Raw genomic sequence first — 12717 nt, 5'->3', positions numbered from 1 at the left:
TTATTTATTTATTTATTTATTTATTCAAACACAGGATGCTGCTTCTGGATTTGCATTGGCAGGTTATTGTGTCCATGCACAGTATGAACAGCAGGAGTGAGAGGGGTGAACCCTGATGAACCCCTACTTTTACAGTGAATGTCCTGCTTGTTCCAACAGCACATCGTACAACGCTGGTAGGCTTCGCATAAAGCAGCTTCGTCCACCACACATATTCTTCTGGTACTCTATGCAACCTCGTAGACATCCATAACAGATCATGTGGGACACGGTCGAAAGCTTTCTCGATGTCGAGGAAATCCAGAAGCAGCATCCGTGGACTCTACTCTTTGCCGACGATGTCATGCTCTCGTCGGAGTCTCGAGATGATCCTCAGAAACAAGTACAGTCTTGGAAGGATTGGCTGCAGCAACATGGATTGCGCCTCAACATATCAAAAACTGAGTACATGGTGTGCGGACAAAGGATAGAGGATGGTTCAATTCGTGTCGATGGCACCGAATTAAACAAGGTAGACTGTTTCAAGTACCTTGGATCCAAAGTGACTTCCACAGACGACATTGATCAAGAAGGTCGAGCACGTGTTAATGCGGCATGGATGAAATGGAAAATGGCAACAGTCTGTTGCCAAAACCACTCTGAAGCTCGACGTCTCAGGAGTGAGCCCGCGTGGGAGGCCAAAGATTCGCTGGTTGGACCGTGTGAAGCTGGATATGAGAGATGCACGTTTGTGTACGGCTGATGCAATGGATAGAATCAAATGGAAGACAAGAAGCAGAAAGGCGGACCCTGCAACAACGCGGGACAAACGCTAGGAAGAAGAAGAAGAAGAAGAAGAAGAAGAAGAAGATAAGGGCACCATGGGTAGCATCTATAATGCTGCATGTTCCTTCAGAAACACGCAAGAGTTGAGTGAAACGCTGGCAATCGTCCTTAGACGAGCTTCCAAGACACGCTCAAAAGCCTTCATCGTGTGGCACAGCAATTGTATAGGCCTGTACATAGTGTAGTCAGCAATGCCTCCTTCTCCTTTCCAAATATTCAGGGTCACGAAAGTCTGCCAAACGTCTGGAGTCCGCCCTTCTGCAACGACCTTGTTAAATAGAGTTGCGAGCAACACGGACCCTCGATCTCCTAGCAGCTTCCAATAAGTATGTCGATATCAATAAGTATGTCGTCAGGGCCGGTTGCCTTGTTTGACTTCATTTTTGCGAGGGACACAGACTTCGATTGCACTGATTGGTAAAATAGGACTCTCAACGCTGAGCACAGTTGGCATGGGAAAGTGGCAGAACTCCTCATTAAACAGCTGATTGTAGTACTCTTGTCACCTCTCCAGGATCAGACTTGGGAGACGCAGAACTACGCCATCAACTCCCTTAACGATCTTGGTGTGCTCCATATCCAATGTTGAGCGGTGACGCACTCTGACTAAACGATACACAGTCTGCTCGCCTTCTTTGGCAAAGCATGTCGTGCACAGCTTTGGTAGCGGTCGGACTTCGCCGTGGAGACTGCCTACTTAGCCTCCCTCTTCGCCGCTAGGTAAGCACCCCGATCTTCAGGCTGACGTGTCCTCCATCAGAGCTTATACTTGGATTTTTTCTCACCAATTGCCGCCTAAACTTCCTCGTTCCAAAACCACGTAGCCTTTTGTACTTTGGGCTTACCTAGAGTCCTTTTTCCCAGAGTGTTCTCCGCGGCCAAGAGTATAACAGTGGAAGTAGACGACCACATTTCCTCCACATTACGAGTAGGGAGGGGAAGTGTAGATGGAGCCACGGGCGCGAAGAATATTTATTTCCTTTCGATCTTTCAGATTCCACCATTTGATGCGCTGTGTTTCAGTCCTTGGATGTCTCTTCCTTGGAAGTAAGATTTTCAAATGATCACGAGCAAATGGTGTAGGGCGGCGTAATGGTCGGAAGGGATGAGTTTAAAATCCTGCAGAAGTCGGCGATCTTGTCGGCGTAACATATTTGTGTTCCTGAAATGGAATGAAAACTGGAATCTATTTCTGTTCCACAACCGCCGCTGGTATACGTGATCAAATGCGATTTTCTTTTCCGATACTGCGTACTAGCAATGATCAAATGACTTACAACAGCATGGCATGACAACTCTCGAAACCGTCTTTTCGAGAACCGACATGTCCGTTGAAGTCTTCTCCGATTAGGAGTACTTCTTCGCCTTCCAGTGATTAGACTTACTGCTCCAGATCTTCCCGAAAGCCCGCCTTCTCTTCTTCACTACAGCCCACTTGCGGTGCATAAGCAGATAGGACTAGCAATTCTACTTCTCCTGTGTCTAATTTTACAGCCGAGAGTCGATCCACCTCCGTAACGCTATTTCTAAACGTACCGTTCAATATGACACCAACGCCATTGCGATTTGATGTGTCATGGTTGATGAGCTTGTAGCCATCGCCTAGTTCCCTTAACTTGGAGCCCTTCCAGCGAGTCTCCTGTGCGCTGCATACTGTCTGCTAGTTCACGACTTCTTCCGGTAAGCGTCCCAACGTTAAGTGTTGCCAGGCTCACTGGATCTTGTTGGCAATGGCGACTAACTTCTTTGGTCGGCTTCGTCCTCTGGCCGGTAGCTCCCGCATATTTGCCACACCGCCCGGGCGAGAACAATGCTCGTCGCTTCTGGGGACGCCCTAGCTTCTGAAGAACACAAACACGCTTTTCTCACGCTAACGACGAATGTAACGCAGTCGGTAAGAGGTCCTCCTTCTGGACGGTTTGAAAGCGCTCTAGCTCCTAACAAGCAGATCATTCCGGGATCGATGAACTAGCACCAGATTTGCCCTGGAAGGATAAAAGCACTGGGTTGATATACTAGGTGGCCACAGTTGGTCATTGTGGGGCTGCACATACGTCACAACTGCCAAACGATTCTGAAGTGAAGTCGGCCATGAAGGCAATTTCGTTTAAAGCCCACCTCATTTTTATTTATGCTTTCAAATTATTACGAATTAACTAGTCTATGGTCATTTATAGGTGGAAAACCAAAGTAGAGAACTGGTGGAAGAAAAGAAGAAAGCAGATATTCTTCTCGGAAAAATGTTGCCAAGGTGTCTTAACATTGTCATAACGATCTCTCATTCACCGTTCTATCATATTGTTGTTGATGTTGATTTGTCCAATGTTGCTGTGATCAGGCAAGTAGCAGAACGTCTCAAGCTTGGTCAGTCGGTACAGCCTGAGGGTTTCGATAACGTCACCGTACTTTTCTCGGATATAGTCAGGTTTACGCAACTTTCTGCAAAATGTATGCCACTGCAGGTAAGAGCTTTTTAGTCCAGTTATTGTTTTTTAATCTTCTCAACCTCTTTTCCCCTTCTCGTTTTCTTTCCTTCCCATTTCGTTCTCTTCCGTGATTTCTAATATATATATATATATATATATATATATATATATATATATATATATATATATATATGTATATATATATATACATATATATACATATATATACATATATATACATATATATATATATCGTGAATTCCTTGACATCTACTTCAACCTATTCATCTCTAAAGTTTGGTTTCATATATCATCGATACATTTTGCTAGTAAATTCTCATTCTTTCCTTAAAACTACGCAGACAAGTGCGAAAATTCTATTACCTAGGAGAAAAATTAGGAGAAATATTACCTCCTGCAAATTTCCTGTAGATTTCCTGCAGAAAAAATAATACAAACTCGTGAGAAAGTACTGATTTTTTAATTCTCTTCTTTCTCTTTTCTTCTTTGCTCCTACAATAATATTTCAGGTGGTTTCTCTTCTCAACGAACTTTTCAGTACATTCGATCATATAATCGAAGAGCACGACGTATATAAAGTTAGTTGTGTTTCTTAAAGGTAAAAGACCACAAAAAGCTATATTATATATATATATATATATATATATATATATATATATATATATATATATATATATATATATATCAAAAAGATGAAGTGTAAAGTTCTCGTCGCTGATAGATCTTTTTGGGATGTGCGAGAGAATAGATAGCAGAGGTCGCTTCAATTTAAAATTCTCATACAACAAGGAGTGAAAGGAACTGGATAGCGAGAGCTCGGAATCAGCTCTTCTACACTGCGCCTGGCGCGGTAAAGTTGGTATTGACAATCTGTCCCACGTGCCGGCTGCGAGATTCGTGCCGGGCACGACGTATATTTCACATACAGAGTAAAGTATCCCAGCTTAAATAAATCATCGCGTTCGAATAAATCACCACCACGACAATTATTGAGTTGAAAACGTGCACAAGCCACTTTACTCCTACTTTCTTACGACCTCGTGCTTTTTTTTTGGTTTTGGAACAGTCTTATTCTTCAAACTAATAACCAAATATACACTTTGTGTCGAAAGTAGAGAGTCACATTTGATTATACTGACGCTTTCCACGCACACTGATCCACGATAATCATGTCAGATAAAAGTCCTTCTAATGCGTTATATTATGTGAACTTCACTACTATTATATACAGTGCAAAAAGTAGAGCGAACAGTAAATGCGATCCTTTGGACTAAAACCGTTTCGATGGTGCTTTGCTTCAGCTTCTACAAATTTTTCTGTATGATCTCCTCTGGATCAAAGCAGACGGCAATCGTGACATGATACAAGTATAAAAGTTTCTACTTATTATTCTGTGACCAGTCTGAATGTCCGGCTAAAGCCGGACTTCAGATTTTTGGTGGTTTTAGCTTCGCTCCTCTTCACTGATCAATGAAAGTTAATGGTAGTGGTGTTTTATGTGAAATTATATTTGTGTTTTTTTTTAACAACGCTTTCCTTCTCTTCTTTATATTATAAATTAAGGCGAAAGGTTACGGAGTTTTCCTTCCAAACGCGTCAATTCTACATTTGGAGAATATTCGATCATCAGCTACAAACACTCCTTCGATGCCAGAATAATAAAGATACAATTTGAAAGCATTACTCGAAGTATGGGCGTTCCTCCTGTTTTCCCCCAATAGTTATCATAGAATGATGTTTTAACATAAAATGACGTGAAAGACATCATCCTACTGATAAAGATAACGTTCCACGTCAGATCACGTAAACATCTTGTTACTATTTTAAACAGCCGTTTGGATGCGTGTTTCCACTTTCTAAGAACGGCATGCTACAAAATTGAGGCGAACAAAGAAGGAAGTATGCACACGGAGGAGTCATAAAGGTCAAGAGCAAAACGCCCAGTGGTCACGGCTATGAAACGGCTGCAACCATTTATCTTTTGCGTCATGCACCCTGAGTTATTGCGCACCAATGACTGGGTCCACCGATGCCGGTGGATCCGTCGCACCCCATATTATAGCAATCTGGCGCCGTTGGACCCGTCGCACCCCTTTCTACAGGTATCTGGCGCCGGTGGACCCGTCGCACCTCCTTCCATAGGTATCTGCCGCCGGTGGACCCGTCGCACCCCCTTCCATAGGTATCTGGCGCCGGCGCACCAATCCGACACCGCAGGACCCGTCGCAACCCATTTTATAGCTATATGACCATAGCGCACCAATCCGACGCCGGGTGGACCCGTCGCACCCCCTTTTTCGAAATTCGTGACACACAGACAAACACACACACACACACACGGACTAAGCTCGTCATTATATATCATGATAGGATCTAAACAAATCTAGATGTCAATTCGTTACTAAGTCTTGGATGTGCGTACGTTAGGTAAACGCTTTCTCGTAACAAATGTGCATTGCAAGGAAATTACATAATTAGTTGGAACGAACTCATATAATGTTGTTTTTTAGTAGGACGGGTTCGCTCTACTTCGATCTTCTGTCGATAGTACCACTTAGTGCCGCTATCCTTGTTGTACCTTTCTTTCAGGTAGAATCAATTGGTGATGGGTATCTCTGCGTATCAGGCCTCCCACTTAGAAATGGCTTCAATCATATCAGAGAAATCGTGGAAATGTCATTGTCTTTCATGGACTACGTCAACCGCTTCAGAATTCCAAATCTATCCAAAGAGAGGATTGAGCTACGCATCGGCATAAACAGTGGTAAATCTAAAAATGAATTGTTAAGCTGAAGATATTCGTTCAATTTGCCTACAAATAATAGCTAACAAAGTGTACTATTCAATTTTCACAAAGTCCATCTTGCTATTAACAGCTATTAAGAGCCTATTGATAGGCGTTTTAACTCTCACGCAAATACTTGCTAACGCCACCCCTGTCTATTTTAGTAAGTTTATTGTGCTTATATATATATATATATATACATATATATATACATATATATGTATGTATATATATACATATACATATGTATGTATATATATATACATATATATACATATATATATATATATACATATATATATATATATATATATATATGTAACGGCGTCCTTTTATATTTAAACTCGCGCACACAAAAAGGAAGTGTTTGGTGTTTTTCAGACAGAGCAGTTATTTGAGAGAACATCTTTTCTTCTTTTTGATTTTTATGCTGTTTGATAATTAATTTGTGTTGATTTTTACATCAAGAAATGATGTGTCAAACCATCAAAAAATGAGCTTTTTCGACACCATCTTCGCTTTTGAATAAAAATTTTCAATCCAAAAATTTGAATTTCAAATAGATGTCAGGCGGCGAACTGCCGTCGACTGATCAAACGCAATTTTAACCTCGAAGACGTGGCAAACTCTCGAGTTTGACGAAGAGCGATTGAATCAGCTTTTGTACGGAAATCCAAGTCAAACGACAAGAGAATCGGCCGAGCAGGAGGAGTTTGATCAATTGATGACATCCATGGAATCCATGGAAAAAGTCCAGAATGGAATCCATGGAAAAAGTCCAGAATGGAATCCATGGAAAAAGTCCAGAAGCGAATATGATGTCAAAAATGTTCATTTTTGTCGGGTTTATTCAATTGTATTGATCCAAAAATCGACAAAAACTAAATCAGCCCAAGAAAAAACAAAGACACTGTTTTGTAGATAAAGAATTTGCCCACTCCGCTTGGAAAATGTAACAGCCTTCCCATTTCGCACAAATTAACATTGTCCAACCTATTCTTCTGATAGTTCCATGCACATGCTGACAGAAACACACAAAATGTAGGAAGAGTACCTGCAACTGCCCTTGTCAAAAGTGACCTATATAGTCTGATTCAACCATTTTTTTAAACACGCTACTGCTCCTAATCTTTTTGGGTTGTATGTCAAGTGACTTTGCATTGAACAATCTTTCAAACTTCTTGAAACTTGAAAGTGCCGAGTTCTTTTTTGTTAAACTTATAAGTAAAATATGATTATTAAATAATACAAATGAAACCATTCATCTTAAAAAAACAACCTCTGAAAACTAAACCGCTAAAGTGGTGTGTATCACCTTATTTGTAGTTAAGGTCTGCACACTACCTAAGTTGATCTTGTAGTTCCATCATGTTCGATCCATTTCAGGTCCATGTGTGGCAGGTGTTGTGGGTCTGAGTATGCCTCGTTATTGTCTTTTTGGCGATACCGTCAACACTGCATCGCGTATGGAGAGCAACGGTAGAGGTGCATCTCTATCCTTTTTTCCAAGCTACTTCCAAATTCCTTAATGTTCTGTTTGGCGGAGCATCACCTATTGATATAGAAAAAAATCAGGCGGGCCGAGGTAGCAGAATGTCTTAAAACGTGCTTGTTCCACGGGCCAGACATGCAAAAACGTGCGCTGTCGTCAGTAGGTTCATTGAAGTAATGCTTGAACTTCTCAGGGACTTCGAAGAATGAGATCATGAGGAAATCGAAAGAACACAGCTTCACATTGTTTAACCAACAGCTTTTTTTGCAGCTTCACATATTCATATGAGCTCAGCAGCACGTAATCTACTTGTGGAGAACTTTCCCGGTCATTACGATGTTGTACCAAGAGGAGAAACCATTATCAAGGTACACTGTTAGGTTGTACAGGTCTGAATGTCCAGATAAAGAAGGACTTAAGACTTTCACGCGTTCGCTTCGCTCGTCTTCACTGATCAATAGAAATCAAAAGTAGTGGATTTTTCTACGGGGTTAAATTTGTACTTTCTATGTTGAAACTAGTCGTAGTTCGTAAATGCGGCAGTAGTACACTATGCTCCTTCAATGTTCCGCCACAATTTGAAAACATTCGTAGTATAGATTTTTCTCCTGCTTTTTTAGCTTCCTTACTACTATTATATTTAAGCACCCCTTTGCATGCGTGTTTTTAATTTTTACAAGAAGGATGTGACAAAGTTCTTGAAGGAAACATGCAGGAGTTCGGTGGAGTACATAAACGTGAAGCGCAATACACACTTTTCGAAGCTATAGAAAGATTCGCAGCGTCCCATTTTCTTCTTGACAAATTCACTTGGTGTTACTGTGCGGTATCGTGACACCGCGGCACTGGCCTGCGATCCCATGGGACCCATACCATCCCATTTTATTGCTTTTCGATGCCGCTGCTCCAATTCGACACCGTTGAACCCGTCTCACTGCTTTGTGGAATTTCGTGATTTACACACACACGTTACAGAATAAGTGAAAGAATAAGTCATTACATATTATATGCTATATAGCATGACAACAATGGGCTTAGTCTGTGTGTATGTAAGTGTGTGGTTGTCTGTATGCCGCAAAATTACTCCATAAGGATGAAAACATTGTATGGAATGTCCAAGGGGCAAATGGAGTGTCCACGGGGCAAGCTAGCATTCTGCCACTGTACAGCTGTCAGCAGGCTTATAAAAAGCCATAACATAAAAGGCGTGATAGAAGAGGATAGTTTCAGTCGCCGTTGAAGAGAGTTCATCCTAGCGATCAATGCAAAAGGAAAACGTAATTTAAAGCTTTGAAGAAAAAGGCCTGAAAGAAGAACTGCATCGTTTGAAAACTTCAGCCTTAGTTTTGTAGAGTGTCTCCTTTCATACAAGAAATTACTAGGATAAACGCTTTCCAAAGATTTCAATAAGGTGAGAAAAGATATATCAGGCTACATAATAAATTTCTCTGTGTGTATGTCTGTGTGTTAGTGAAATGTGTCAACAACGATGAAAACAAAATTCTTTATTAACAAAGTTGAATGTTCTCTAAGTGCAGTGTTTCTAGCTTCAGCAAGACCGCAAAATCTCCAAAGAATGTTCTACCTTTCTTAAAAAGAGCGAGAAAATTTCCTAAAAGCATTGAAAACAGGTGTCATTCTGAAGCGGAAATTTGTAAAAAGCGCCCCTACTTTAAATTTTTATTTACCCCAAAAGCCGAGCGACGCAAGCAGTATAAGAATTCTGAGAGTCCGACATTAGATGAACGTTCAGACCTATGTATGCAGAAATACATTCCTAAAAATGTAATATGAATACGTTCAATAACTTTAGATATCAAAATGTACAATTACACGAAGGAATGTGGCAGCTAAAAAATTCATTGACTTGATTTTGATAAATTTTTCAAATTTTTTTTCTTGTTACCCAATATGAATCCAAAAAAACTTATGATATTCATTCCGGTGGTCCAAAAATGTCAGGAAAAAATTAGGTTATCAGCTTCAATTCGATTCCCTCTATATTTAGCTATGAGAAGAATGGCATGTTTTTAGAAATAACTCTACAGTAGCAACTTAATCAACTTCAAGGATTTTGTGTGATTTTCTGAAGAAGAACTGATTTTAAAAAAACAGTGTGTTGCGAAATTGGCGTAGTGTGGAAACCTGATAAAAAAAGAGTTTGGGGTTTGGGTCAATGAAGTTCTAGATAATTTCGATAACAATGAATATGTTATCGAGGGGACCGGAACGTGTAAAACGGAGGCACTACCCACTCCGGTTCCATCGGCAGCATATTCATTGCTATCACATGAGTAGGCTGCTAAGGAGACCTCACTGATTCTCGACCACTCGGTCGTGGACGCGTGCACAACGGTGGCGCATTGCAATTTATTTAGGAAAGAATGTCATCTCCCATGCCGTTTTTAGCACGGACTGGGTAAGATGGGCGGAACCACGCTCGTTCTCGTAATCTATAGCCCGAACTCTACGTTTTCACTGGGATCTCCGTACTACGTCAATTTCGTGATATTCTGCCTTTAATGTGAAAAATTACGACCTATTACTAACATAATTCTATACCTACAGACTAAAACATAGCTGTTCGTATTCGTAGCATAATCCGTTAATATAAATTAGCAGCAAAGGGAAGTTTTCTCCAGTTTTTTTTTCTTTCGAAATGTCATAAGTTATTCTGGCTCTATTTAGGGGAAAGGGGTTATGGAGACATATTGGGTAATGGGGAGGAATGATCACGATTCAACGCTCTCGCAGTCAACGCTCATGTCCACCACTCGACCGACAACCACAAGCAGTGAGCATGTCTGTTTTACAAAGGAGGAGATTAAGGAGGTCACCTCCGAGGCATGTGAACGGACTGATCCACCTACGAGGAATTTATGATGAATGCTATCATCATTTAAATTTTTGTGCAGTTTCCACGGTGTATACGCATATTGCTGTTATAGTTAATGTTAATGTGGATGAGTTCTAACGGTATTTATGAACGAACGGGAACCACAAAAAATTCAATTTACTACACGTGTAAAACACTTCCAAAAACAAGTAACAGAAAAATTGAATTCATGGACAGGATGACCGTGACCTGCATCCTTAAGTTCAAGCAGTTCGAAAACAAGGATGTTGGATTTCTCCACGAAAAGATGACATTAAGGGTGTACATCGCATGCATACAGCAATCACGCTCGCTTCCTTCCAATTGTCCTGAAAGATGGCGCGAGAAATGGCCTTTTTGTAGGTTTTTCATATTAGGCACGTTACAAGGCCCCACACTTGTCCAAAAACCACATCCGCAAGCGAGCGTACGATAACTACTGAGGTTTCCCGCCCCGCTCTATTCAAGCAAAACCATAGCATGGGCTACACGTAGAACGGCGCGTGAACAAAAGTGGCATTAGAGCGTCCCTAACCCTATTTTTGTGATAAAACGAATACAACAACTGTGCAAGCTCTGGTTCTTGTCTTAGTTACATTTGTTGGATTGCAGATTTTGGACAATTACGAAATTGCGTTTCGTCGCGTAACATTTTGGATCTTAGGAGACGCGGGTGTGAACAGGGCTGTTCCACATTTCTTTTTTTCTGAACAGTTGGGCCTAGTGTGATCGCTCTCGTACTCGTGAACTGAACCCCGGGCTCTATCTATTCCTTCAAAGATCACGGCACCGTCATTTTCGTGATAGGCTGTCTTTAAGGCTGTGTAAGTTAGCTCATCAAATCGCGTCAAGTAATGTTTTCTCGGTTTGACAGGAACTGAACCCATCTCAAAAGATGTTTTTTAGAAGCAAATTGCTTCAAAAGTTGTCACCATTCAGCAAACACTCAGCGGGATTTGTTCTCAGTGCCTATGCTTACGCAATACCTCTTGTTGTCATTTTGCATTGTTCTTTTCACATTTGTGAGTAACTTTCGCGATTTCCGAGCTCTTTTCTAGATCTTCTTATCCTTCTTCTTTGGATAAATCCTCCTAATTACGTAAAAAATTATTGTGCGAACTTTTTTTGAACGAAATCCCTGAAGAAACAAGAAACCTCCGAATTGTTGGGTTTAATTATCCACCTTTAAGGAATATATACCACCGAGGTACCGTTGAAGGAGTATATCAGTCATCTTCCAAATTTGATTTTTACATTTCTCCACATCTGACATGGAAATCCCAGAGAACGCACAGAATTCGAGTTGTTGATTGCGAAACATATTCTACTGAGCGATTCATTCGGAATTCATCATCACAAAAGCAAATAGTAATCGAAAAACCGCACCAGCAACCGCTCTCGGGAGCAGTGGATGGTCATTTTCAGATATCTCATGTGTGAGCAGTGCACACATTGCTTACATTACTCGACGTCCATCTGTAATGCTTACTGCAAGCCTTACAGCAGACTTCACCACTGCATGGTCAAAGATAATTGTCAGACGTCATAATCACGAGCTCAGTGAGCATAATCATGCTGAATCGAGCAGCTGCGATACCAATGGTGGAAAAGGGAACCTTGCAGCAAGCAAGTAACAGATACCGTAGCAACCAGAATATGACCGTACTGCACAAATAAAAAGATACTTCAATATCAAACTAAGTTTTCGAATCAGTTCATTTAAAAAAAAATGTCAGCTCCGCTCTACCCAATGCCTTCTAACTAGTAGGAATCGTGATGAATACAATTTTTGTGACGAGAGAATCCGCGATTTCCACTGGAATAGACACCACTCCACAAGGATTATAATGAATACACTCCCCGCAAGTCCCGTCCGTGAGTAGCGCCGTAGACTCTTACGTCTTACGACGACGAACATGATCATATCCTTCAGCTCTTGAGCGCTACGATTCAGTACGTCTTCAATTGAAATTTGCCGGCCATCTCTCTGTCCCGACACTCTCCTCAAGAGTTTCACGCCGACCTCATTTTCCGTGGTTACTCTCCTTTCCTGCACTTCGCTCACTTACATACATAAGTAAGTAAGGTCACAAATTTAGTTGGAATACATAGAACATGCAGGCGGCGTTTAGGAATCTCCTCGAGGCTGACTGAAGAAAGTGGGGTCACCCGTTCCCCGTGTTTATAGTACGTGTCGTGCGGTTGGGATTCATCATTATCGGCGCCTGCCACTGGTTGTGGTTTATGCGCGTCGTTAGAGATGTGGTATCTGCTCCAAAATATCCTCCCCAAG

General features: G+C 41.2%; 3 protein-coding genes across 4 annotated transcripts; 2 read left to right on the top strand and 1 right to left on the bottom strand.

Annotated features, from left to right (window-relative positions):
- Positions 1-259: 259 nt before the first annotated feature.
- On the top strand, positions 260-742 carry RB195_002674 (uncharacterized protein; the record flags this gene model as incomplete). The annotated part of the gene is made up of 1 exon (XM_064200034.1): positions 260-742. One exon carries the CDS (start codon positions 260-262, stop codon positions 740-742), a length of 483 nt encoding a protein of 160 aa, XP_064055915.1.
- A 129-nt stretch (positions 743-871) lies between these two features.
- RB195_002673 (uncharacterized protein) lies at positions 872-2608 on the bottom strand (the record flags this gene model as incomplete). Its single annotated transcript, XM_064200033.1, has 3 exons — positions 872-1083; positions 2362-2471; positions 2541-2608. 3 exons carry the CDS (start codon positions 2606-2608, stop codon positions 872-874), a joined length of 390 nt encoding a protein of 129 aa, XP_064055914.1.
- A 27-nt stretch (positions 2609-2635) lies between these two features.
- Positions 2636-10432, top strand: RB195_002672 (uncharacterized protein; the record flags this gene model as incomplete). Of its 2 annotated transcripts, XM_064200031.1 has the most annotated exons (6): positions 2636-2719; positions 3003-3287; positions 5862-6036; positions 7444-7542; positions 7820-7917; positions 10238-10432. In XM_064200031.1, 6 exons carry the CDS (start codon positions 2636-2638, stop codon positions 10430-10432), a joined length of 936 nt encoding a protein of 311 aa, XP_064055913.1. The 2 variants fall into 2 exon arrangements, with proteins under 2 accessions (XP_064055913.1, XP_064055912.1); XM_064200032.1 differs by lacking the exon at positions 5862-6036 and having other exon boundaries at positions 3003-3189.
- Between the last annotated feature and the right edge of the window lie 2285 nt (positions 10433-12717).

Source organism: Necator americanus, chromosome IV (genome assembly GCF_031761385.1).
Source record: "Necator americanus strain Aroian chromosome IV, whole genome shotgun sequence".
NCBI classification, from domain to species: Eukaryota; Metazoa; Nematoda; class Chromadorea; order Rhabditida; family Ancylostomatidae; genus Necator; species Necator americanus.
The sequence above is the reverse complement of the archived record's forward strand: the minus strand, read 5'-3'. Positions and strand labels throughout refer to the sequence as shown.